This window comes from Suncus etruscus, chromosome X (genome assembly GCF_024139225.1).
Source record: "Suncus etruscus isolate mSunEtr1 chromosome X, mSunEtr1.pri.cur, whole genome shotgun sequence".
Lineage (NCBI taxonomy): Eukaryota > Metazoa > Chordata > Mammalia > Eulipotyphla > Soricidae > Suncus > Suncus etruscus.
In genome coordinates, this window is record NC_064868.1 from 95,072,840 (window position 1) to 95,098,835 (window position 25,996).

A 25,996-nucleotide genomic window follows, 5' to 3' on the forward strand; every position below is an offset into this window, starting at 1 on the left:
GTGGGGCTGTTGGTGTCATCCCCCCAAATCCAGTCTGAAAGGAAGAAACTGTTACTGGGAGAAGAGTTGTCATTTCTACTTAATAAAATTAACTGCAGTTTTTTAAGTATTCCTGCTGAGTTTGCTGATGGTCAGTGAAGCCAACACTCTAATCTTGAAGGGCTCTGCAAGCAGCAAATGCTTTGTTAGGCCTATAACCTGGGGGACCTGAGAATCTAGTACATCTGAGGAGTCTCACCTAGTCTAGGTGAACTGAGTCAGCGAAGGAGCATGAATGGGAACAGTGCCTCAGAAAAGTGCTTGTGCCCCTGATGTGTAAGGTCTCGCCCAGGGTATCTACATGTGGTTGCTCAAGTGAGGGCTATGTGTAGTTCTGGAGCCAGCTGGACATATGTCCTGAAAACTCAGGGGTAAGTGACCCAGGCATTTCAACAGCAACTTTATTGCTCTGGAGCAGATGTCATAATAGCGCAGCATTTTGGAAAGTTCAAAGGCTTTCACAGAGGAAAGGGAACACCCGGTGAGTTGCAGGTGAAGGAGTGAAGGCTTTGGAGAATCCTGCTTTTCCTCCCTGGGCACCTGGCTGGTGCTCCTGTGGAATCTCAATAGGCTCCACGGCCAAGGAAAAGCAGGGCGAGCCCTTCTGGAGGCCACGCAAGAGGCTGGTCTACTGAGAGGTGCAGAGAGCAGGTGGCTGGTGGAGAACTAGCTGAAGCGAGGGGGGTGGAGGAGCCCTGGGGCTCACCCAACTCAAACTCAGTACACCCAGGAGACGGGCACCCACTGTGGGGAAGTGCATGCCTTCTCAAAGGCCTCCTGCACTCTGGTCAGGGTTTCATCCACGCCGTTGTTGACCAGCGACAGGTCAAAGTAATGTGCGTACTGGCTGCGGACGGCCTCCGAATCCTTTTGCAGCCGCTGCAGGCTTTCCGTCTGTGGAGAGAGGGTGTGGAGGCCATGGTTGTCCATAGAATGAGGGCTGGGCAAGTCCACACCTGTGCCTGCCTGAGTGCTGGAGTCTGCAGGGCTGAGCTCTCTTCCTCTACTAGTCCTGGGATTCCTCTCCCAGCTCCCACTTGCCATGTAGTCTTGTAATTTCTCACCCAGGAATCAGCAATGGTAAAGCAGGGCTAACTGCCCCTCCCTCCCCTCAGCCTCTGGGCTGACTGGGCTTGCTCGGCCTGCCTTATAGGTGCGCGGTCACCCACTCTGCTCCTGGGAGCTAGTTGCCCATAACAAATCCCTACCCTTTTGCCTACCTGAGTGCCTTGGTCGGTGGGGGCAATGAACACTATGAAAGGAGAGAGTTCAGCTGTGCGTACCATCTTCAGGGTCTAGAGGGAAGAAGAGAGCTGCTCAGCTGGGGCCCTGTGCCTACAGTCTTACCCAGTGGGCAAGCCTGCCCTGCCCACTCCTGGCACCTGAGGCTCCACATCCAGGATGGCGATCTGGCCCTGTTCATGGATCTGGAGCACCGTGGCAAATTTGGTGCCGAACATGTTGCCTTGGTAGCTGCCGAACTCCAAGAATTCATTGGCCGAAATGCTCCGTGTCATCTCCTCGGTCGAGATAAAGTGATAGTCCTTCCCATCCTCCTCGCCCTTCTTGGGTGGCCGTGTGGTATCTGAACAGGATGGGCCAGGAGCTTATGGAGGCTGTCCCCTCAAGGAACCTGAATGGTGCCCTAAGCCACCAGTGACACCTACTCCCTCCCAGGAGCGGACACTACCCTCAGCCCAGGACCAGGTCCTCCACGCTTGCGAACCTGGTCGCTAGCACACATAACACATGAGCCACATGTGACACAGGCAGTTCCTCACCCTGCTCCCCACTGTTTAGAGGGCCACCAGGACTGCATTTAGTTATAGCAAGGGTTCTTAGCCATGGGTCCCCAGGATCTTCCAAGGGGGACAAGGGTTCAAAACTAAGTCACTAGCATGAGCCTATAAGGCCCACAAGGAGAAGCGGCAGGAAAGGAAGCAGATTTGGAGATTCTCTGGGGAGGTGTCTGGTGGCACAGCCATTTGCTCTGCACTTCCAGCTCCAAGGGAACAGGGCACCTGAGACGTAGCTGTCAGGTGAAGCAGTATTAGCAGTATTTCCCAAAGGGGATATCCCAGTGGGTGCTGGACCATCCAGGAGGCAACAGGAACCTCGGATGCCACTGGCCAGGGGCACTCCCTGTTTATAGGGGATGGTGGAGCCTGTGCTCTAGTGTCTCCTGCCAAGCGCTGGACTCATTCCCTAGCCCTACATGATCTCACAGATACAGAGCCACAGAACTATGACACCAAGGGGCTTGGCTCCTTCCTCAGCTATGTGTGGGCCCGACAGCAAGGGTGGACACCTTGTCATAATGCCAAAGGCAACAGAATTTGCCAAGCTACCCTAGATTTGGGAGCCATACCTGGCGGTGTTTGGGGCTGAAACTGGGTCTGCCGCATGCGAGACAAGTGTCTTACTTGCTGGCTGTTTGGAGGCCCAATTGTGGGGTTTGTTCAAACTGATTTTGGTTTGGGGGCCACACTTAGGTAAGATCAGGGCAGACTAAGGTAAGATTAGGGCTGACTAAATGCCTTACTCCTTTCTCGGTGTTCATTTGGTTTTTATCGTCAAAGGCTACAAAGTGAACCCCGATCCCAAACACTTGTCCCTGCTTTTCTTTGGAACCCCAGGGCTACTTACATGGGGCAGGATACACAAACTTGTCAGGGTTCTGGCGGATCAGAGCATTCTTAATGTGGCTGCGCCCCACACCACTGGCTCCTACAGAGGGAAAGAGGAACTTGGAAAAGAAGCCAGATGGCCCCCCATCATGGTGGGGGGGTCTGTCTCTTGCCCTGGGGAGACCGCATTCCACCACATGACATCTCTGATGGCAAAGATCAGGTTTTCTGGGGTGTCATGGATTCTCTAACACCATTCCCCAAGGCACCTGGTGTTTCTGCTCACAGGAAGGCACTGGGATGCCAAAGAGCCCAGATATGGGGTTTGCCCCCATCCACTACCCCACTGCCAATAGAGGACTTTCACAAAGCATCTGAAAGAGTCTTTGCCAGCCTGCTCAGGACCAAGCTCCAACTCAAACGAAGGGTTCATCCCCTTCAGTGGAAGGTAGCTCCAGACTGGGTGCTCAGGAGGCAGGACACAGAAATGGTGAAGCATTACCTATCAGCACCAGAGTCTTCCTCTTGAATGCAGGAAGGCGGACAACTTCCTCGTAGGAAACCACGTCCAACTGGTCAAAAACTGGAGACAGGAAAGCAAAGCAGGACTAAGGATATGGATAGCAGCCTCAAGTGCTTTGGAGCCACCACAGGGCCACACAACCCCATTTCACTTAGGAAAAACTCTAGTTGGCAACAAAGCAAAGCACAGCTGACCTAACTGTGCCCAGAGGGCCTGCTGGACAGTAACAGAAGCTACACCACCTGGCCCTATAGTCTTGCCCGCTCTCCATAGCCCCTTCCCTGAATGCAGAGGGACTCTGAATCAGTTCTTCAGACTCAACATTTCCTCATTTGGAAGTCCTCAGAGTCTCTGCCTTTGAGCCAACCATTTTCATATTTTCTCTCAGTTTCTATTTCCAATCCTATTGCTTTCTTGCTCCAGCCCCCCAAAGCATGCTATTTGGCCCTCTCAAGACAATTTCAACACATTTCAGTAACTCAGCCCAAATGTTTTTGATCTCTAGGGTGGTGGCACCAAACTAGTTGTCGGAGAACTGCTACACTGTCAGCACACCAGCCAAAATGGCAGGAGACAACCTGCCAATTGGCCAGGCAATTGAAAAGGTCTTGGGGGGTCCTACAAAACATTAGGACTCAAACTGCCTGATGACCACCCAGTAGCACTTCTAGACATTTATCTGAAATCTATGAAGACATCATTTTATTGATTTAATGAAAGCTAATTATATGGGCTGGAGTCATAGCTCTCGCCTTTTTTTTTAACTTTATGATTGATTGGTTGGTTGGGTTTTGGGCCACACCCAGAGGCACTCAGGGGTCCCTCCTAGTTTCTGCACTCAGAAATCGGCCCTGGCAGGCTGGGGAACCATATGGAATGCCGGGAATTGAACCGTGTCCCTCCTGGGTCAGCTGCATGCAAGGTAAACACCCTACTGCTATGCTATCTCTCTGGCCTCTTAGCTCTGGCTTTGTACACATTTGACCTGGGTTCAATGCCTGACAGTCCATAAGTTTTTTTTTTTGGTTTTGGGGTCATCCCCAGCAGCAGTCAGGGGTTATTCCTGGCTCTATGCTCAGAAATTGCTCCTGGCAGGCTCAAAGGACCATATGTAATGCTGGAAATTGAACCCGGGTCTGTCTCGGATCAGCCATGTGCAAGGCAAGCGCCCTACTGTTGTGCTGTTGCTTCAGACCCCCATATGGTTTCTTGAGCAGAACATACCAGAAGTAAGCCCTGAGCATTTCTGGGTGTGACTCCTAAACCAAAATATGAATTCTATGTCTTGGTTTTCTTGGGACCACCACATCTGGCAGTTCTTGGGTGCTACTTCCCACTCTGTGGAAAGGAGTTCCCTCCCACCAGTGGGGGACCATGTGGTGACAGGGACCAAAGTAGGGTTCTTGCTCACAAAGCTCACATTCCAGCCCATTGAGTCTCTCTGGCTCCCCAAATACTCTTTTCCAAGCTTGAGGCACCTCCATGTTTTCTGCAACACTGTTTATAGTAGCCAAGATGTGGAAATAAATGAGTGTGGCCAACAGATACCATGGGCCACAAATAGAAAAAAGCATGTCATATGCAGTGGAGAGAAATGTCAGGAAGTGGTGGTATTCATTTGTTGGACAGAAGTGAATAAGGCAGGACACAGAGTGGTAAGGCATCTGCCTTGTCAGTGCTAGCCTAGGATGGACCACAGTTCAATCCCCCGGCTTCCCATATAGTCCCTCAAGCTAGGAGCAATTTCTGAGCACATAGCCAGTAGTAACCCCTGAGCGTCACCAGGTGTGGTCCAAAAAAACCAAAAACAAAAAGAAGTGAATGAGGCAGAGAGAAACCTTCAAGGGGTAGGAGGGTAAGTCAGTCACTGATGCTCGGCCTTTTCCATCTTTGTTCCCACAACAGCAGAGGAGAGGCAGGATCTCTTCTGGCCCACGTGCTGCAGGTATGACCACTGTGACCAGAGACAGGCCAAGGAGGCACTGCTCTGGCACCCTTGTGGGTCCTCTTCCAACTTGCTGGAGGGAATGCACATCAGCTTAATGGCACCATTGGGTATGAGGGCCAGCAGCTTGAGCCCACTGATGTGCTGCCTGGGAGGTGAACCAGGGGAGGTGTGAGGGCCCCCAGACTGCTCAGTCCTACAGTTGACCACTCTGGTAGCCATAGCATAGTAAGGCCAGAGCCCTGAGCTAGGGTGGAAGGTGAAGACAGCGGGCAAGCTCTCAGGCACTTACTCAAGCTGTGCTTGGCCAGGTACTTGTCTTTATACTTCTTCTTCTTTCCGAAGGGGCTGCAGCTCGGTGACTCACTGGGAGCAGACTGTGTCACACTCGCCACTCGCCTGTGGAAAGGGCTAAGTCAGCCTTCAGCAGCCACATAGAGGGCACAAGGCAGGCACCCCTCTCTTTGTATGCAGTTCCTCACAACAGACCCAGACCCCACCACAAGTAGCGTGATGCTATTGGTGTGCCCTATATGGTCCTGCCTCAGGTCCCTGATGTGCTGCAGCCCTGTGTCCCCTTCTGGCTACAGTGCTACAGGCTGTCTTCATGGCACACACTCTTAGCCTCGTGCACCCAGTTATCTTGGTTTGATTTGCTTTGGGGTCTTTGGGCTTCACTTGGCAGTGTTCAGGGGTTAAACCTGGCTCTGGGCTCAGGGATTACTTCTGGTGGGGCTAAGAGGACCATATGGGATGTGAAGAATGGGACCCACATGCTGTGCCAGGCAAGTTCCATCAGCCCTGTATGGTACCTCCAGTCCAGTTCTGACTGCACCTGGCCCTGAACGAACACTTCTGGCTTTTGGGATGGCCCTGCCAGTGATCACCAATGCAGAGTGCATGATTCTGCGCCCACTGGAGGATGGTGTGACTTAAAGCTGTGCTGAGAGCCCGTGAACCCAGGTGGCTCTGAACACTGGAGCTCACACACATGCCCAGCCCACCAGAACAGCTCACCACTCCTGCAGCTCAGGAGAGGGGATTAGTCCCGCCGACTCGGCCGATGAGCCCTCCACCAGCCCCTGCCACCAGTTGCTATCATCCTTGTTGATGATCTGGATGATGTCCCCAGTCATGAACTTCAGCCCCGCCTCCTTGCAGGGGATTAGGTTGTCCTTCTTGGGGTCATAGTCAAACTGTGCCCGCATGAACATCTGTGAAGAAGGCAACGAGTCCACTGGGGCAAAAGAGCCCAGTGCATCTTCCAGCACTTGGGGCCCAATCCCTGGCATCATACAACCACTTAGCATCCGTGGGTGTGGGTCTCACCATAACAACAACAGTAGGACCAGGGTGGGAGGAAACTGAAGAAGCTAAAGGGCTCATGGTTTGATCCCTGGCACTAGAAAGACTCCCCCAACCAAAGCAATGATAGTAACAATGACAGCAGTGACAATCAATAACAATAACCAATCATAGTGAGCTAAGGCCAGGGTTAACAGATTTGAGAACAAAGCAGCCACCATGGCACACTTCTAGGGTGCTGTGACCGTCTTGAATGAATGTCAGGCATCATCAGTGCACCCGAAGTGTGAAAATGTTGCCACCCTGGACCCTCCAGGCCACTTTTATACCCATAGTTCCCAGGCAGAAAGAAGATATGCCCTGCCACATTCTTGACAACATTGGACTACTGCAATGGTCTCAAACTCCAGAAGCAGGAATAGGAGCGGTGTGGCCCTCTACCAACTCTATCCTGCATAACCACAACGATTTTATCCTTCACACCTGTACACACTATGGCCAGACTGAGAGATAAAATTTTCCAAAATGAGCACAATCCCTAAGTAAGGCTGGCATTTAAAAATCAACATTTATTCCTGCACAGAAAACCAAAGACTACAAGAAATGATGTGAATTTCCTACTGGAGAAAGGGAAGATTACCAATACAATACCAAGAAAAGGAAGAACAGAAACAAGTGGAAGAAAACAGCTGGGAGGCTCCCCAGATCATTACTGGTTCCTTAATGATGCATAAAATCCAACCCCGTCTCCAGGTGGACTTCTAGAGAAGAACCATTGGCAACAGGACTCAGACCAACCATAGCAGTATAATGGCCAGCAAATCCCTCAAAACCACCACTTCCCAACACCCAACTAAAAAGTAGTCATGATGGAGAAGCTATGAAGGAACATACCCCATTTTTCAAAACCTTCTCTCCACTTGTGTCCAAATGCACACTTAGAGCAAAAACTAGCCCCACTAATTCAAAGGGAATCTGGGAAACAAGGCGCTTCCTGGCCCACTGAACAGCCTCGGGAACAAAGGAAACAGGCAGTGGACACAGGTCAAAGGACTTGCCTGACAGTGCAGACACCAACATCCCTGCAAACCTTGACAAGGGCCTGGTCTCAGGAAGGGCAGCCAGAGAAGAGCAAAGGGCAACAACGCCTGAGGAAAAGGAAGTCCAGGGGACCCCTGAAAGCCATCTTGCTCTCAGCAAGGAGGCTAACAGCTATGTGAAAGGTCAGCCAGTGCCAGTAGGATGAAGGGGCCTCTGAGGGGTTCAAACATACCAAACACGTGTCTTAAGACCTGCAGCCTCACCCATGTCAGCTTCCTTGAGTCAAGCTCACAAAGGGTTAAAATTCAGGCTGGGCCTATAATAGCCACCTGGGCCTTAGGCCAGGCATTTGCTGTGCGCTTGCTGGATACTCTCGCTGGTACCCTGGTGTGCTGGGCCACACGAAGGTCCCCAAAAGTGTGCTTCCTAAATTCACTAAGAAAGGAAACAGGAAGGGGCCAGAGAGTTTGTGTAGCATTTGCCTTGCATGTGTCTGACCTAGGACGAACTGCAGTTCGATCCCCTGGCTTGCCATAGCCAGGAGCGATCTCTGAGTGCATAGCCAGGAGTAACCCCCGAGTGACACTGGGTGTGGCCCCAAAACAAAAAACAAAAAAAACGAAAGGAAACAGGGAGGCTGGAGTGATATGTGGCCAAACCAGGTTTGAGCCCTGGTATCCCATAGGGTCTCCCAATCACCTTCAGGAGTAATCCCTAAGTGCAAGAGCCAAGAGTAATCTCTGAGGATTGCCAGGAATGGCTCAAAATTCATAAAAAAATTTTTTAAAAAAAGAAATAAAATAAAAACAAGCCAAGGAAAGAGCTCAGAGAGCAGCAAAGGGCATGTGCCAGAATCTGAGTTTATCCCCACTACAACATGATCCCCCAAGTGTAGCCCCATAGCCCAACATCACCAGCCTGAACACTGAATCCTTGGCTGAAGTATTATGCAGAGAGACCCAGAGCCTCTCCAAGCCAGGCAGCTGACATGGCGACTCGCCCAGCACTGGGTTCTTCTAGAAATACCTGAAAGATTCCAAATACCTGCTGAAAATTCCTACTGCTCACGTATCTTATTTGGCATTCCCTGATACCTGGAAGGACAGGGCATTCTTTCATAGTTAGTACCCACTGCATTTCCCTCCTGCCCAAATCATAACAGAGCAAAGGCTGCCACGTACCTGCAGAGCAGGAAGCCGGTTCTGCAGACTAGGAATGACTTTCAATGAGATGATCCCTTTGGTTTCTTTCTGTTGAAAAGCAAGGAGAAAGAAAATGGGCAGGAAAGCAAACTTAGTTGATGTGGGGGGTTCAAAAAGCCACTTCACCCTCAAAGTCTTTTCTCCTCAAATTCCAACATGGAGACTTGGAACAACAGTGAATGTTCTTGCTTACACCCCATGACTCTGTGCTTGAGCCACGAGGTTCCCAGCTGCCCTAAATTAGAGCCTTTTCCCCACAATGATGAACACACGAGACCCACACACCAACTTATTCCTATTAGGTGATTCCCTGATGCTTTATATTTATAATTTAAAAATGTGTTTTATTTGAACTCCCACCAAGCCATGCTTGGGGCCCATGAGGTCTCGAAGATTTAAAGTAGGACACTCACTTCTATTCATGTACTCCAGCGAGTTGAGCTCTTTCTCCAGAAGTATCCATATTTCTGTACTTCACTGACCTTAGGTGTGGTCCCCACTCTGCCCCTCCATTTATCTGGGGAGTCTCTGACACCCTTGGTGGCTGTTTCCTAGGCAGTTTTCCATCACCTGGTTGACAGACTTCTGGGCACTGCTCCAAGAGTCCATCCTTCCCACTTCTTCCCCAGCAATGCTCCTACAGCCCCTGTTATCTGCTTCAGCAGGCCCAAGTGAACCCACAGCCTTACATCTTTGCAGTTTCAGTTTTCTAAAATACAATACAAAGTACAGATGTGGAACCATCTGGTGAGGCCCTTTAGTAAGTAGCTTCAAAATATTTTCCCCAAGCTCTTGCCTGTTCACTTTCCTTGGAAATCTCATAAATGGGGCAATATGCTACTGCTACTTGACTTCAGCAGTGTCCTATCAACTCCAGCTCCTGCTTTAGGAAATGGGAAAGGCCAGGAAAGACAGGTTAGCAGCTAAAGTGCTGGCCTCCTATGTGGCCAACCTTTGTGTCGAGTATGGTCTCTCGAGTAACACCAGGGGTCAGTCTTGAGCACAGAGCCAGGATTAAGCCCTGACTACAGCCAGGTGTGGCCCCAAACACCATCCCTGCAACCAAAGAGGGTAGTGGTGGGAAGAAACAGAAGAATTAAAACACAGAAAAAAGAACTTTTTTTTTAAAAAAAAAAAGAAAGGGGGCCAGAGCAATAGTACAATGGGTAGGGTGTATGCCTAACATGCAGCTGACCTGGGTTGGACCTGGGTTGGACCCCTGTAACCCCATATTGTCTGTCCCGAGTGTCAAACCAGGAGTGATCCCTGAAGACTGCCAGGTGTGCCCCCAATTAAATTAAATCAAATTAAATTAAATTAAATCAAATGAGAAGAACAATAAATAAGAGGGAAGATGAAACCCAAACTGACAGGAAGAAAGAAACAATGGGAAACAGATTGGAGACCTGTGGAAGGCAAGGGAGCTTGAACTTCTACAGGAGGGTAAAGGGCCCGGATGAGCGGCTATAGCAGGGTTGGGTGGGTCCAAGCCACAGTCTGTGGTGTCCAGGAGGCCATGTTAAATGCAGGAGGGTTCTGTGACCCGTTCTGGAAATGGCCACATGAGCAATGGAGCAAACAGCACACTTCAGGCTGTGCCGGTGGGAGCGAGCCACCATAGGGGCTCACTGGTGCATTCACAGTCCTGCTACAGGGCCTTCTGTGGAACCACACCTGATGATTTCTTCTGTCGCCTCTGGCATATTTCCAGCTTTCTCTTCTGAATTATAAGTAATGGCCCTTTGTGTGACCTGAAGTCTTTGCTTTTTGGGTTGTTTGGTTAGTTTGGGGCCACACCTGGCGGTACTCAGGGTTTACTCCTAGTTCTATGCTCAGGAATTACTCCTGACAGTACTCATATGGGGTGCTGGAGATCAAATTCGGGTTGGTCACATGCAAGGCCAGTGCTTTTCCCGCTATATATGGCTTCGGTCCCCTGACCAGAACCCTTTAAGCGAGCCAAGAATCAGGGCACAAGCACAGCCCCAGGGAACTGGCAGCTTAACTGTGGGGCCAGTGCTGGAGCTATGGGCCAGGGAAAGATGGTCTGCAGCATGGAGTCTTTGCTGTCACTACAGAGGTGTTGAGAGCAATTAACACACACACCTCCTTGGGGATAAGGGCCTGTTGACACCTCATGGCCACTCAGACAGACACTCTGGGTACTCTGGCTTGCTTGAGCCTTTCCTTGGGGAAGCTGAAAATGGTCACTCATGGCACACAGTAAAGGAGGGCAATCAGGCCCCTCAGGCGCTGTGATGCTTTCCCTGAAAAAGGGGCTCGGCAATACCCACCATAGCCTTTTGTAGCTGGTCCACTGAGTGGTTGGTCACATTCGTGCCATTAATCTCCAGGATCTCATCCCCCACATGAAGTGACCCTGTCACAAGATGGAGAAATGATTGAATATGAGCCATGTAAGTGAAGACACCCCAGCACAGAAGTGTGAGCTGGGAAGCAAAGGACCACTCAGGAAATAAGTAAGTCTCTGGGCTTAGTTTTTTGATGCTGGGGATGGAACCCAGGGCCTGACCCACAAACAATGGGTGTTGAACCACTGAGCAGTTTTTGAGCTCTACCTGGGGTGACCCTACGCTTAGTGCTCCCAGAGCAGGCACTCAGCTCTTTAAGCTCTCTCTGCACCCCTCCAACTTAAAGGGTTGGAATGATTCAGGCAGCAGAACCTCTTTTTGAGCTGTGAAAACTTGCCACCTGAGGAGTCCCAGATAGGGCTTAGTGTGGCATGAAGCAGTGACAAATACAATGCTCATCAGTTGCCCCCAGAGCATTGGACTTTCATGAACACTCCTGTTGTCTCAACACTGACCTAAGTGATGACCTAAAAATAGTAGCCGCCTTAACACGAAGGAAACAGAGCTTGTAATGAGGCAAGGTGGTGGCATGGAGCAAGTCCTCCTAAGATCTCACCTAATCTTTGCAAACGGCCACTTCTTTTTTTTTTTGGTTTTTCGGGCCACACCCATTTGATGCTCAGGGGTTACTCCTGGCTAAGCGCTCAGAAATTGCCCCTGGCTTGGGGGGACCATATGGGATGCCAGGGGATCGAACCGCGGTCGCGAGCTTTCCTTGGCTAGCGCTTGCAAGGCAGACACCTTACCTCTAGCGCCACCTCGTCGGCCCCGCAAACGGCCACTTCTAGGCACAGAGTGTGTTGGTATGCACACAAGAAGCACACTGGTAGACTAGAAGCTTTTTGTCTCTCACCAGTGCCCAGAAAGGGGAGCACTGCTGGTTGACGGTGCCAGGACCTAGCCCTTTACCTTGTCGGTGGATCATGCCACCATGTAGAATCCGCGCCACAGTGCATGACTGCTTGTCATTCAGCTTCAGGGTGATTCCCTGCAACAGAGGCAGTGCACAGTCAGAGTGGCTAAGCCTGCCCACAGTTCAGTTTTCTCTGAAGGTCGCCTGCTCTCAGGGGGCTGCAGCTGAGCACGAAGGTGAAGCAGTGGGCAAGGCTGCAACAAGGTATTACCATAGGCTCCTCGGTGACCTTCTCGAACTGGATGAGTCGCACCTTCCGCATGTCTTTGGTCTGGCCTGGGCCCCCTGGGGCAGCAGATCCGTTGGTGTACATGTCCTCAGTCACAGCATTCAACTGGTGCGACACAGCCTGTTGGGGACAACAGAGCAGCAACATGAGTGGTTTCTGCCAGTCAGTCGTTCCTTCTAAAAGGATACATCTCCTTCCTCAGCACCCTCTCTCTTGGGACAAGGCTGCATCTCTGTCACCTTACAAACACACAGCACAGACTTTCCTGCAGCCCCTGCTGGCCACCTGTATCCCACAGCACAGGTTTCATTTTTTATTTTTCTTTTTGGTTTTGGGGCCACACCCGGCAATGCTCGGGGGCTTCTCTAGCTCTTTTTTTTTTTTGGTCCACACCCGTTTGATGCTCAAGGGTTACTCCTGGCTAAGCACTCAGAAATTACCCTTGGCTTGGGCGGAGTATATGGTACACCAGGGGATCAAACCGTGGTCCTTCCTTGGCTAGCGCTTGCAAAGCAGACACCTTACCTCTAGCACCACCTCACCGGCCCCGCTTCTCTGGCTCTTTACTTAGGAATCACTCCTGGTAGGCTCAGAGAACCATATGGGATACTGGGGATTGAACCCAGTCAGCTGTGTGCAAAGCAAATGCCTTCCCCTACACTGTAGTGCCAGTGCTCCAGAGCACAGATTTCTGACTGCCAGCACAAATCAGAGCCCAGGGACTTCTGGGAAGGGGCAACCCTTACAGCAAAGATTGGGAGAGGTGGTCTTGCATATGGTCAGCTAGTGTTCATTAGCTGGCACTACCTAGAGTACCCTGAACCAGGAGTGATCCCTGAGCAAGAGTAGAGTCAGGAGTAAGCTTTGAGCACTCCCAGGTGTGACCTCCAAACCAAAACCAAAACAAAGATACAAAGAATATCTATCAGGACTGGAGCATTGGGGTCCATGATAAAAAACTAGTGATTAGCACCCCAATCTTGAACATAAGAAAAGAGGACAACTGCCACTGATAAAGGGCCAACTCCCACATTATATATTTGGTGGGAAACACAGCCCCTAAGTCTCCATTGCTTTAACCTGGCCTCCTCTATATGCCAAACCAGTCCCCCATAGAGTATCAAGTGCTTGGAGCAAGCAAGTTTGAGAAAAAAATCTGATTGCCTCGGCGCCATGGAACAGACGAAACTGTGTGGCCGAAAGGAAGGGAGAGAACATGTGCTCAGGGACCAGGCATGCAGCCCCATGGAAGAGCCTCTGACCACACATGAGGCCTCAAGTGTGCTCCCCAATAGGGTGCCCGCACTGTGAGCAGCACAATTCAGTGTGTGAACCCTGGATGTGGCAATAGCAAAGGGAAGGCAAGGGGGACATCTGCTCACTGTATAAAGCAGGGGTCTCAAACTTGCGGCCTGCGGGCCATTTGCAGACCTCCGTACAACATTTTGTGGCCCGCGGCCGGCCTTTAAATATCGCAGTATTCACGGTTATTCGCTTACCAAATAATCGCAATAAAAATCGCATTAGTAAGAAAAAATCGCATTAAACATTCGCATACCCCAAGCAGTTCCGTTCGGGGTATGCAAATGTTTAATGCGATTTTTTCTACTAATGCGATTTTTATTGCGAATATTCGGTAAGCAAAATCCCTTATGTGGCCCTGCCTCACCCCGACTTTGCCTCCTGAGACCCCCAGGTAAATTGAGTTTGAGACCCCTGGTATAAAGCCATTCAGGATGGCCAAGAATAACACTCTGAACAGCAGGGAGACTGTCCACATGCCAACCAAATGTCAACTGTCACCCAAAGCCTCCTGGGGAGTGTGGTACTGTGGCCCCAGAACTTTCCTCGAGCATGAGGAGCCACGGCAGCCTTCAGAGCAAGTCTTCTAAGGTGACCCATAGCTGGGGCAAAGAACCTACACAGTGGGAAAGTCCAAGTGGAAACCTCAGACTATCTTTCCTAGAGGCAACATGGGTAGCTGGAGAAGAAAGGGTCAAGGGAGGACTCCACTTGGTATCTGGGTACAAGAACTGCAGCTATACCTGGGGGTGACCCACATGGAACTCACCTGGGTACGTACGTCATTGTCCCAGGATGTTCATGGACGCCACCTAGTGGCTGACATTATACCATGTCTACTCATCTACTTCGATCTCCACACCCATCTTGTTCCTTTCCAGAGGCCTGACCCAAGGCCTAGCACAGATGTCCCCAAACTAATATGACCTACTGCCCACCCCCTGTGCAGACAAAATTCAATTGATTCCTCCAGAAACCTATGTTCTTTAAGTGAACAAGCAGAAAGTATGTGCTTCCATTGGTCTCAAGGCTACACTTGCCCCCTGAATTATTCCAGTTCAACCCTGGGAGGGTAGAACCACCCACTGGGGGAAATGCTGATCTGAAGAGAACAAGGCGAGCTTCCCAGAGACAGGGAGGTCTGGGGAGAGGCATGTAGGTGTCAAGTCTCAGACAGCATTCTGGGAGTCATGCTGTGGGGGGTAAGAGAAACTACTGCCCTGGGAGGTCACATGACCCCATCACGTGGCAGAGCTCTTCCAAGAATAGTCTAATGCCACAGCTTTTGCAGCCTCTATGGAAGATGCCAGGAACCTTGGCTCATGTGGCAGAGCAAGTGCTCTGTGAGAAACTCAGAGTTGAGACTGAAACCCTCTTGTTGGCCACAAAACATGTGGCACTCGCAGACATAGACAATGAGATGGGACTTCTCAAGCTGATGTTGGGGAGCAAGTGTGCACCCTCAGCCTGAGAGCTCTGCAATGCCCCAGTGGATAAGGAATTGTGAGAGAAATATCTAGAAATATTCTCCTGTCTGCTCCACATTGCCTTCCTTTCCTTCTGGCAAAGGAAGGCTAGGATTCCTCCAAGATCTCCTGGCACAATGAAGGGGAGAAATTTCCTAAGTCATTGTGGTTAGGGCCAGGAAAATAGGACACCAGGGAGGGCACTTGCCTTGCACACAGCCAACCTGAGTTTGCTCCTCAGAATCGCATAGGGTCTCTGAGCACTGTCATAATGGATCCCAGAGCACAGAGCCAAGTGGAAGCCTTGAACACAGCTGGGTATAGTACTGAAACAAAAACTGGCAAGCGGGGTTGGAGAGATAGCATGGAGGTAAGGCGTTTGCCTTTCATGCAGAAAGACGGTGGTTCGAATCCCGGCATCTCACAGGGTTCCCTGTGCCTACCAGGGCGATTTCTGAGCATCGAGCCAGGAGTAAAACCCCGATCACTGCCAGGTGTGACCCAAAAACCAAAAAAAACAAAAAACAAAAAAAACAAAACTGGCAAGCAGTACTTGAGGATACAAGCTCATAGAAAAACGAAGACCACAGGGTCAAATACAGGGTACAAAGGGGTAGGTTATAAAGGAGTGGGGCACATCCTGGCATGTGCAGGGGCTCTGAGTTGCAACACCCTGCTTGCCCCTCCCAATAGCCCAGGTGTGGCCCTGAGGGTCTCCAAGCAGCCAGTTGCCTAGCCACACCAGGTGTGGAACTTAGAGGAAAATGCACACAGTAGGAAGGAAGTCAATGTGGCTGAGAGATTTCAGTCACTTTCTGGAAGCTCCACAGAAGTTTGAGGAGCCCAGGGGAACGTGCTGGAAATGTGCTGGAAGCGCCCTCTAGAGGCCCTGCAGCAGGAGAAGAAACAAGGGCTTGTGCCTGCATCAGGCTGCCAGCTCCACTGGAGGGCAGGAAGAGGGAGTGCCAGGCTGGTGCACGTCTGTCCGGGAACACCCAGCCCTGTGCTGAAGAGGTAAAAAAGGAGTCCTTGGGTTGCTTCCCTGCTGGCCTCAAGACCTCCAGGGACCTGGATGTGACAAGTGAGGACAGATGTCAGATCCGCAGCCAGTTATAAAAATGTTAGAAACACTGGTTGCTAGATGCCAAGGGCTGCAGGAGACAGGATGCAAGGCAGTGCTGTGACCAATGATTGGCAGGAAAAGGATGCTGCGTCCACAGCCTGAGGAAGTGTAGGAAGAACAATATGTAACTGAAGTCACCGACACAGCCACAGTGGCCAGGGAATGGACCTGAATTCTGTTCTTCTCCCACAGTTGGGGTTTAGAAGCAGGTGCTGTGTAGTCTGTCTCCTCGGTATTCTCTATTTGGAGCCCAGCTGTGCAACTTGGGCACATGCACACATGCTCCACGTTGCTCATGCCCCCGGAATACCATGATGCTCACACACATCTGGCTTCAAGCACAGAAAGCTCTTGAGTTAGTAAAAAGAACACATATGATAGAAATATACTGGCTCCTGGCTGGAAGAAGCCATTCAAAGGGAGACTGTCTTTGGAAACCACTGATGCTGTCAAGACTCAGTCCAGTTCAGTTACAGGACACAGGACAGAGCAGAGACATACATCAAAGCAGCGACCAAAGTCCAGAAACAGTGGCAGACAGGCCAAGAGCACTCTGACAAGGAAGCCCTTCAAAGGAGGAAAGGTGACCCTTCCTATCATGCGGGGGCCGCCACTTGCACTTGCATAAGCAAAAAGAACTCAGATACAACTTTACTCCTTAAAAATGAACCACAGAACTTAAGTCCTGTGCTAAGTTTCTCCCCACATGGGGAGTTCCTTTCCCTTTCTCCTCTTCTTTCCACTAAACTTCTGAACCTTCCAAAAATTAAACCACAAAGCATAAAAACCCAAAATTTTCAGAAGACTAGGAGAAAAATCACCAGGATTTCAGGCAAAATGATGCTTATTCCTGAAAATGGAAGAGCCTGAAGAAAATCGTGGCTCCTTTCAATTGGGGAAATTCTCATTCTGTGAACAGCAGAAAGGTGAGGAGCCAAGCCATGAGGACAATGCTGATGAACCAAACAAGAGCCCAGTGGTGCACCCAGGGCTCTCCAAACCCTGCCACAAAGCCCCCCAGGTTGGGAAACAGTCTTGTGAGAACAGACACAGCTGGCTTTTGAGACGGCAGATGAAAGGAGAGCCAGAGAGAAAGGCATATTCTAACCCTGCCAGGCAGCATGACCCATGTGGGGAAAGCACTGAGTGCAGGCACGAGGATGGGTAAACTGCACCTCACTGCCAGTGACAGTGTTTAGGATATTCCTGGGAAAACAAAGGTGGATCTTCACCCCCAAAGCTCCCTATGCAGAGAGCACCCCAGACAGCAGCTAAGCAAAGGCTCTTGGGGCGCATAGGAAGCCACCAGAAAAGCGGCCTTGACTTGAAAACAAGAATTCTTGTTCTCCAATAAATTATCTGCCCTGTTTGTAGTTTTCCCTTTTGGAGTTCTGTTTGTTGGTTTTCAGGGCCAACACTCAGTAGTGTTCTGGGTTTATTTCTGGCTCTCCTGGAGGTATTTGGGATCAAACACAGGGCTGTGGAACAGAGTCAACATAACAGATAAGGCAAGTGACTGGCATACAGTTGACCTGAGTTCAATCCCCAGCACCCCAAGGGTTTCCTGATCCCACCAGGAGTGATCCATGAGCACAGAGTGAGGAGTTAAGACCTGAGTACTACCACATGTGGTCCCCAAAACAAATATAAACTAAATTAATAATAATAAATTAAAAATTGAGGGCCAGCTGCAGGCAAGTGCCATAATCTCTGTATTAATGAACTGCAGCTTACTGTGTATACTTCCTGAACCAGAGAGATTGTACAATGGCTATGGCACTGACCTTACACATGACCAACTTCAGTTTGGTGACCGGCACTACAAATGGTCCCCCAATTCTGGCAAGAGTGATCCCTTCAAGCAGAGGCAGGAGTAAGATCTGAACTCCACTAGATGTAGCCCCCAAACCAAGCCAAAGCAACCAACAGAGAAAGAAGCCCTTTGCCACACATCTGACCTTCAAGCATGAATGACAGCTCAGGGGCCAGAGATACTCTGCTGTGGAAGGCGCTTTCCTTGCCTGCAACTGACTCAAGTTTGATTCCTGATACCCAATATGGTCCATCAGACCCCTCCAGGATTGATTCCAGAGCATAGAGCCAAGACTAATCTCTGAGCATCATCAGGTATGACCCTCCCAACACAGAAATGACTCAGAAATTTCCTTGAGCAGGACTTACAAAGCCCTTCTTCATTCTCACTCATATGCCAGGGCTGAGAAAGCCAGAGGCAAGGGCAAGAAGGAACTCTGTATGTTTATCAGCAACTCCCATGGACAAGTGTCATGTGTAGGTAAGGAGAACAGCCACAGGAAACATATAGTCCAGGCAGCTGGGCCTGACTGCTTTATGGTGTGCTGTAATGGGCCATGGATCAAGCACTTATGACGGTCACCTGAGTTTATAGGCCCAATGTTCCACATGAGACAGATTAGAGAGTCCAAGATTGTGGACCTAGAACAATTTATGGCTCTGCCCTTACCACATATTCTTCTTACTCAGCTTTATTACCAAGATTGCTTTTTACGCGTCAGCCTTTAAATCAAGGACTCAGCAAAGATTTCCAGAGGCTGAACATTCCAGCCAGAAGAGTTCAAGAGTTGTTTTCCCCGAGATAGGTCTTTCCAGTGTTCTTACCCGCCTTGTCCCCTTGGCCATGACTGAGTCACTATCACACTCAACCAGAAGTTCAAATGATGACTAAGGAAAACCCCCACAAAACTTCCAAATGTGAACTGAAGAAAGACCTCCAAAGCAAAAGCATTTTTTCTCCTCTTCAAATATGTTCCTGAGCCCGGCCCCCTTCCTGAAACCCAGACTGGTCCATCAGCCCTCCCCCAAGGCTATCTTCAGGGTAACTTCCAGTCAGCTCAGAAATGGAGGCCCTGCTGCTCCATCTCCTCCCCATTGTGGTCCGCTGCTCAGCACTCCTGTCTCACGAGAGGCAGGGTTGCGTAGATAGATACTGTACACACCCACAAATATGATCATGGAGTCACAGAGACTCACACAACACACAAACATATGCTCAAACACATTCACACACACACCAACTCTCACAGTTACACTCAGACTCAAATCCCTCACACAAGCACACTCAAACTCAGACACAACAAAGGGGATGCCTGCATTCAGTGTGTGGGTAGACTAGATGAAAAGTTGGTCATTTAGGGGCCTCCTCCAGGCTATTTTCAGGAGCCAAAGAGAATAGAAGTTTCACTAATCTGTAGTTTCAGTGCTTGCGACCCTGGGCCAGGCCAAATCTCCACCTCTGATGCCTATGCAAGGTCACTCTGGAGATGGTATATAGTGACTTTGCCCTCTCTCCATGAATGGTGAGGAACCCTTGTTGTTTCATGGAGCCCATAGGAACGGCACTCAGAAAAGGCAGCCCCAACGGTCCATCTCCCAGCCAGCGTCAGCAAGTTTTGGTCTCTATGCTGCAACTTGACAAAGCCAATGGTAAGGCACAGGCAGGAAGTTCCACAGTCAATGAGAGACATTGCTGAGCTGGGAAGGGGAACACAGCTGCCTTCTAAACCAAGCAGTTGTTCACCCATTCACTTGCCACCTAGCAGGCTTGCACCCTGACTCCTGCCTGGTAGAGCCCAGATGTGTCACACTGATGGGCTCAGTTCTGTTGTGTGTCCCCACAGGCTGGCTCATAGATCCAAGCACAGCAATGAGAGGAAGCCCATGAACAGCCTCTGTGGCCCAGTGCTGACCTGACATCAAGGCAGAGGAAGGGTGCAGTGAAGTAGGTCGGGGGTGCAGTTGGGTGGGGTACACCAGAGTGGGGAGGAAAGGGCCGTGCATGGTCACACTGGGATCCCAGACACCCGGCCTTTAACCCAGCCGTCCGGAATGGCAAAGCTCACAGACCCCTGGAGGAAACATCTGCGGCAAGCCAGGCATGGTTCAAAGGGCAGAAGCAGGCGCTCAGAGGAAGTTGGAAATAAAAGATGAAAAACATGCTCGGCAGGGGATGGGTGAGAGGGGTGAGGAGAGCAGAGAGCCTGGCGCCAAGCAATCAGTGGAGAGCAAGTGACAGTGAACAGTGCGCGTAGGAAAGAACAAACATTTGTTCAGCCTACTGTCAGGCTGTGGGCCAACTGCTTCCACATGGTGCGGAGGACCGCCCAGCCGAGGTGGCACAGTGGTGGCATAAGGAAGAGTTCACTCTCCGCTGGGGTAAGAGCCCAGGGCACTTGGGGGGCAAAGCAGGAGTGGTGCTAAGAACAACCCATGTGAGGCATGAGAGAGAGCTGAGTTGCATTGTCTAGCCAGCACCTAGAGGGGCTGGCAGGAGCTTGGGATTTTCAGGTACTCAGCTGACTGCAGCCTGTAGCCTGCTAAAAGACAGAGACCCAGCCAACCCTCCAAAGATGCTTCTGCAAAGTGTCTTACCTGCTTTTCCGCCTACTAGGACACACAGGAAACACTGTGGCTCCTCACCGCGCAGCACGAGCCAAGTTGCTAAGCCAGAACCTGCACACAAAAGCCTGGATCTTGTGGACAATGCCTTTCATGCCAACCCCACCTACCCCTGTTGTATCATCACTATTTGGAGGTGTTGGAGGTTAAAGGGCATGAGGTGTCCGCCCCCAGGGCGGTCCCAGGGTGTGCTCCCTTGAGCACAGCACACCCTGGGGGCAGTGTTCATGGCAGGTCCACAGGGAACTCTAGGCAAGGTCATAGCTGGCTAGGGTGCTCTGCTTCCTGGTGCTCTGCTCAGTGCAGAGCCAGTGACAGAAGGCTCCATACCTTACCCTGCTTGTGCTCTGTGGGTACTCGCGTGCCCTCAGGCCAGGTTTTCTTCATGTAAGTTTTGTGGACACAGCCCTGGTAACACAATACAGTCCATGATGCTGATGTGTGCCCTCTTACAGCCAAAGACACAAAGCAGGATCAACAGAGAAGAAAAGAAAGTGAGAAACCAGGAAAGCAAGCAGCATGCCTCAAAGGTTTTCTGGTTCTCTAATCTGGACTGCTCCTTCCTGTCTCCAACCCTGAATGCATTTTCATGGTACAACCAGCCTGAAGTTGAAAAACTCACTTCATTTTTGCCATCCTACAATCCATAGGGATTTCTTTGGTTTTGGGGGCTTGGAGCTACATTTAGTGGTTATTGGGGACTCTTTTTGGTGCTGGTTCAGAGCACCATGTGTGGTGCCAATGATAACACTGGGGCAGCCTTATTCCTTGAACTCTCAAGAGGCTTTACTCCTTGGTTTAAGCAACACACATGGTTGCAGAGAGGTGGGGAGTCTCCAGCACTGAACTGTCAAGTGACTTGATCTTGGTAGGTCTAGAGCTACTGGCAGCCTCTCTGAAAGTTTCAGTGGTCACACTGTGGGTGGGGTCAGGGACCCTTAGTTGCCCAACCAGGAATTATTACCCTCAAGAGTGTTAAGATTAGATAAGTGATTGATTGGGAAGCACTGTGCTTGACCACATCTAATTTACTACCAGAGAAGAACACCAATCTTCTCTAAATCAGACATAAGAGAAGTCAAATCTGAAATGTTTAGTGACCAGCTTCTCTGGTCTGAAAAACAAAGTCCTCAAGGCCCTGGAAGGTAAAGGGTCAGGCCAGCAGATCCAGGGACAGCAGGAAAAGGATTAAAACCAAAAGACTTTTATGGCAAGAAAGGAAAGTCTACCATGCTGTCCTTCCCTGAAAAGAAAATTGCAAAAGGGAAAGTCCTTCTTCAAAGGAAGCAATCAGGTCCAAGCCTGGAGGAGAGTTCTTTTTCGGACAGATGACAACAATCTGGCCCAGCCAGATTTGAGCTGTGATGGACAGTCATTGTGGCTGCTCCAAAGTGTGTTCAGAAAATTCAGCCCTTGTCCCTGCCTCTGCACCTCATTTCCTTCTTGGCAGAGCACGGGGCCTGTGGGGAGCAGGCAGGTCATCAACAACACCAAGTCTGTCCCACAGGCAGACACTCCTTAACATTCCTTTTCCACTTGGACCCAGTGAATCTCCAAGTCATGGGGAAGAAGCAGTTTCGGTGCCAACAGCAGACAAAAACCCAGGGTAAGAGCATGTATGAGTGTGCCATGAAGAAGGCAAAGAGAGTTCCTACAGTGCCTTTCCCCACGAGAGGGCTAAGCAGTCCATGGGAGACATGACACCACTTCAGGCATGGCAAAACTTGCATGGCATCATAGGGCCTATACTTGGCAGGTAAACCTGGGAGGAGCCTCAGCTCCTTTCCTTGAATTTTATTTTCTTAGTGAATAAAAGTGGGAATGGAATCACCGTAAGATAGTTACTCAGTTACTCAGTTCACGAATGAATTTGTCATCCGCAGCCCATCCTTTCCCCAGGCCCAGCACCTTGAGAAAAAAAAGCTCCTGACTGCTTCCACCAAATCCATGCAACATAAGCACCTCACACAGCACTCCCTGGTTTGGGGCAGAGATGGACAGGCAGCCCTTTGGGAGGCGTGAAGGGTCCTGGGGTAGTTGAAAGCAAGATCCACATACCTGCTACCCTCTGAGCTGCTCCGTGCTCTAGAGAAAGCAAAGTCACAGAGTGCCCAAGCCTGGCCAGTAAAAGGCAGAGTCCAGAGTTGTCGACAGGGCACAAGGAAGTGGCAGCTGGGGTAGAGCCACCCCAGACAGTCACATGGACAGTCTCCTGCCCACCAATGTCCACCTTGGCAGAGGGTTTTGTTCTTGCCTTTACCTCTTTTTGTTAGTTTTGAAGCAACCTCCCGCCACCACCATCAATGGTGCTCAGGGCCTTCTCCTGGCCCTGTACTTAGGGATCACTCCTGGCAAGGCATGAGGACCTTATGGTGTCGAGGACATCCCAGATATCCATGTGTGAGCAAGTGCCTGTATTATGGACCCTATTTCTCTCCAGGAATTAGCAAATTCTTATCTTCCTCCTTTTGCGAATCCTTTAAGAATTTTATACTGGCTCTACCCTCAGGAATCACTCTTGACCAACTTGGGGAACAACTCGGATTATATCCTTGGTATCTCATATGGCTCCCCAAGTTGACTAAGAGTGATTCCTGAGTGTAGAGCCAGGAGTAAATGAGCAGCATCTATGTCTCCCAAAACCAAAAGAGCAAACACAGCCCACACAAATTGCTGTTCACCTGAGACTGTGCCCACAGAGCAGTGGTAGAAAGAAGGGCCTCTCCACATCTGGGCTGGAGAGATAAGACAGTAGGGAAGGGCACTTGACTTGCACATGAATGGACCAGGCTCCATCCCAAAGGGTCCCCCTGAGCAGCACCAGGAGTGGTCCCTGAGAACAGAACCAGAAGTAATCCCCGACCATGGCTGGGTGTACCCTCTTAGAAAAGGCTTATGTCTACTACCACTCCCATGGTGTGCTGACAGGAGCATAGAAAAAGGCCACAAATTGTGGGTCTCCTCTGGTACGACTGCCTGGAACAAAGGCAGATTCCTTCACAGGATGTCTGGGGGAGGGCCAGAAGGGAACTTTCTGGAAGACGTAAATGTTCTAGACCACAACTTTTGTGGATACTTACATCATTGTAGGCACTGGTCAAATTTCATTAAACTGCATATATTTGCATGCCACTGAGACTTATACCTCAAGAAAAACTGCCTACAATACAGTTCATAAAGACATTTTGGGAAGAAGTAAAGGTTCTGACAGTGGACTCACTGTGGGGCACAGTAACACTGGACACCCCAGATTGTTTTCCACTCTGATTCCTTCCTGGTGCACACTCTGCTGCCTGACTTCCCATTTGCACTCATGAGCGGTGGGTGTCTTCCCCAAACAGCCACCCTGCCTTGCAACATCAGCCCAGGTTGGGGCCTTCAGCCCCAGGACACAGACAGGTGTGAGACTGTGTGAGGGGCACAGGAAGGTGTGGGGGGGGGCGGGCGGGGGGAGCTGGGCTGTCTTGCCGCTCTCACAGAGCACACTCTGCCTGGTGCAGTACTTGGTGAATTTGGCCAACATTCCCGAAAACTGTGGATGAGGATTTGGAAGTGCAAATGCTGAGGCTGCAGTGCCCAAGAGCTAGTAGGGCAAGCACCTTCTAGGAAAAAAGGATTGCCTGGCGTTCTCATCTCCCCTCCCGGGCCTCCAGCTGGAGGGGTGCAGCTGGGAGCCCGACTTCACCCCGCAGGAGCTCCGCCCAGGGACCCGGGATGACCCTTGTCATGTGGACCCCCAGCACCGGGCGACCATGATGGCAGTGCGGAGGCCCAAGCGGAACTCCAGACAGGCAGCTCCCGCTGTGGGCGAGCGTCACCGCCGTCGCCCCTCGGGGGTCCCGGGCACTTCCCACGAGCCCATCTAAGGAACCCAGTCTCTGGGGCTGCTTGCTTCCAGTCCTGCCATCCCCACTTCCTCTGGGCACCCAGAACTTGCCTTGCCCCTCGCCAGCGCTCTCCCCGGGCCAGGCCTCGGCGTTCCCGCCGGAAAGGGCACCAGGGTCCCCGCACCCCCGCGCCCCAAACCTCCCCTAGCCCTTCGGGCCCCTGCGGCCTCCACCCACGGGCAGGCAGGCGGCCGGGGCGGCGCCGCAGAGGGGCGGACGGCCTGGCGCCAAGTCCCGCCCGTTCCCAGCCTTGGGCCGCGCCGCCTCCCTCACCTCGGGCCGGCTGCGCTTCTGCAGCAAGTGCTCCAGGTAGAGGTCGGAGAGCGCAGTGCGCATGCTGCCCCCGCCGTCGCCCTCGCTCGCCTTTAGCGTCATCGGGCCGCAGCGGGGCGCAGGCGGCAGGAAGCCTGATGGGCAGAGTCCGGAGCTCGAGGGCCAGGGCCTGCGGGGCGGCGGCGCAGGCAGCAGGAGCGGCGGGTTCAGCGAGGCTGGGCCCGTCACCAACCCGCAGGCAGCTCGCAGGGCGGCCGGGGCGGAGCCAAACTCCGGCCCGCCCCTGCCCGCCCCTCTCCTCCAGCCCCAGGAGCTCGACCCAGAAACCCAGGCGCGCCCCGACCTAGCGAATATGGCCCCAGGCAGACTGTGCACGCGGGTACCGGGTCCTTTGCGTGTGCTACGGACTCCGGCTACTCCCGGGCCCTTTCTTCTGTCTGCATCCCTAAAGCCATAGAAGCCATGATTTTGAGAAAGGTTTTGTAAGGCATGGTTTTTCATCTTAGGGCTTTGGGGAAATGGCAAAGTTCCTCACGAAGCACTTTCAGGCATATGATGTTGGTTTCAACACCAATTCCTCCACAGGAAGCTTCCAAAGGCACTTTGCTAGGGGCCGGAGCCATAGCACGGAGAGGAGGATGGGTGCTGGTCTTGCACACGATCCACCAGAATTTAATCCTGGGCATCCTATGTGATCTCCCGAGTTCCCCAGAAGTGAGTTCTGAGCCTCAGAGCCAGGAGAAACTTCAGAGCACCACTGGGTGTGGTCCCCAAACAAAACAAACAAAAAACATCCTAGCAGTGATTGTGGCTGCCAGCATTCTATGCATTTCAGACAGGCCGTGGTGCAATTGGAAACGTGTCTTGCATTGGAAACAATGCGAGGATTGCCACCACAGTCTTCATTTCTCCCTGAACTCCGACCCCCAGTACAAGAATCTGTGATCTGTTATCACGTCTCCCGCTGTTTGTGCCTTTGTTTTCTTTATCTTCCCCACCTAAGTTGAATCCAAGCATCTACCATTTGAGAATTCTTGGACTTATTTCACTTTGCCTCTGGCAGCTCAAACCCCACCCATATTGTTTCAGCCGGAATGCTGCAAAAACTGGGAGGAATCAGTGGAATCAAGGGGCCTTCGCCCACCTTCGGAATCCTAAACGCTGAAGGCCATTCCAAGGTTGTCTCCAGTGAGCCAACCAGGCTCAGAGATTCAACAGGAGACCCCTCAGAGAAAAACGCATCCTCCAAACACATTAACTGCCAGTGTGAGAAGCGGCTGGTTGCTCCGGATGTTCCACAGATCCTCTGAGCTAT

The 25,996-nt window shown here is 51.2% G+C and overlaps 1 protein-coding gene across 1 annotated transcript; it reads right to left on the reverse strand.

The window, feature by feature from the left end:
• Positions 1-411: 411 nt before the first annotated feature.
• MPP1 (MAGUK p55 scaffold protein 1) lies at positions 412-24,931 on the reverse strand. The gene is made up of 12 exons (XM_049766675.1): positions 24,682-24,931; positions 12,179-12,316; positions 11,964-12,042; positions 10,977-11,062; positions 8,662-8,730; positions 6,152-6,348; positions 5,427-5,533; positions 3,169-3,249; positions 2,686-2,766; positions 1,422-1,624; positions 1,260-1,334; positions 412-933 (listed from the first exon to the last, which is right to left on the reverse strand). Exons 1-12 carry the CDS (start codon positions 24,781-24,783, stop codon positions 757-759), a joined length of 1,395 nt encoding a protein of 464 aa, XP_049622632.1. The 5' UTR covers positions 24,784-24,931; the 3' UTR covers positions 412-756.
• Positions 24,932-25,996: the final 1,065 nt, after the last annotated feature.

What these genes read in the sequence shown, in the direction of transcription:
- MPP1 (XM_049766675.1), bottom strand. Translation starts at nt 24,783, where the DNA reads ATGACGCTAAAGGCGAGCGAGGGCGACGGCGGGGGCAGCATGCGCACT. An exon ending in TGGCATGATCCACCGACAAG is followed by an intron (nt 11,063 to 11,963) that starts GTAAAGGGCTAG and finishes ATCTTGTGACAG; the next exon opens with GGTCACTTCATGTGGGGGAT. An exon ending in ACCAGCTACAAAAGGCTATG is followed by an intron (nt 8,731 to 10,976) that starts GTGGGTATTGCC and finishes GCTTTTCAACAG; the next exon opens with AAAGAAACCAAAGGGATCAT.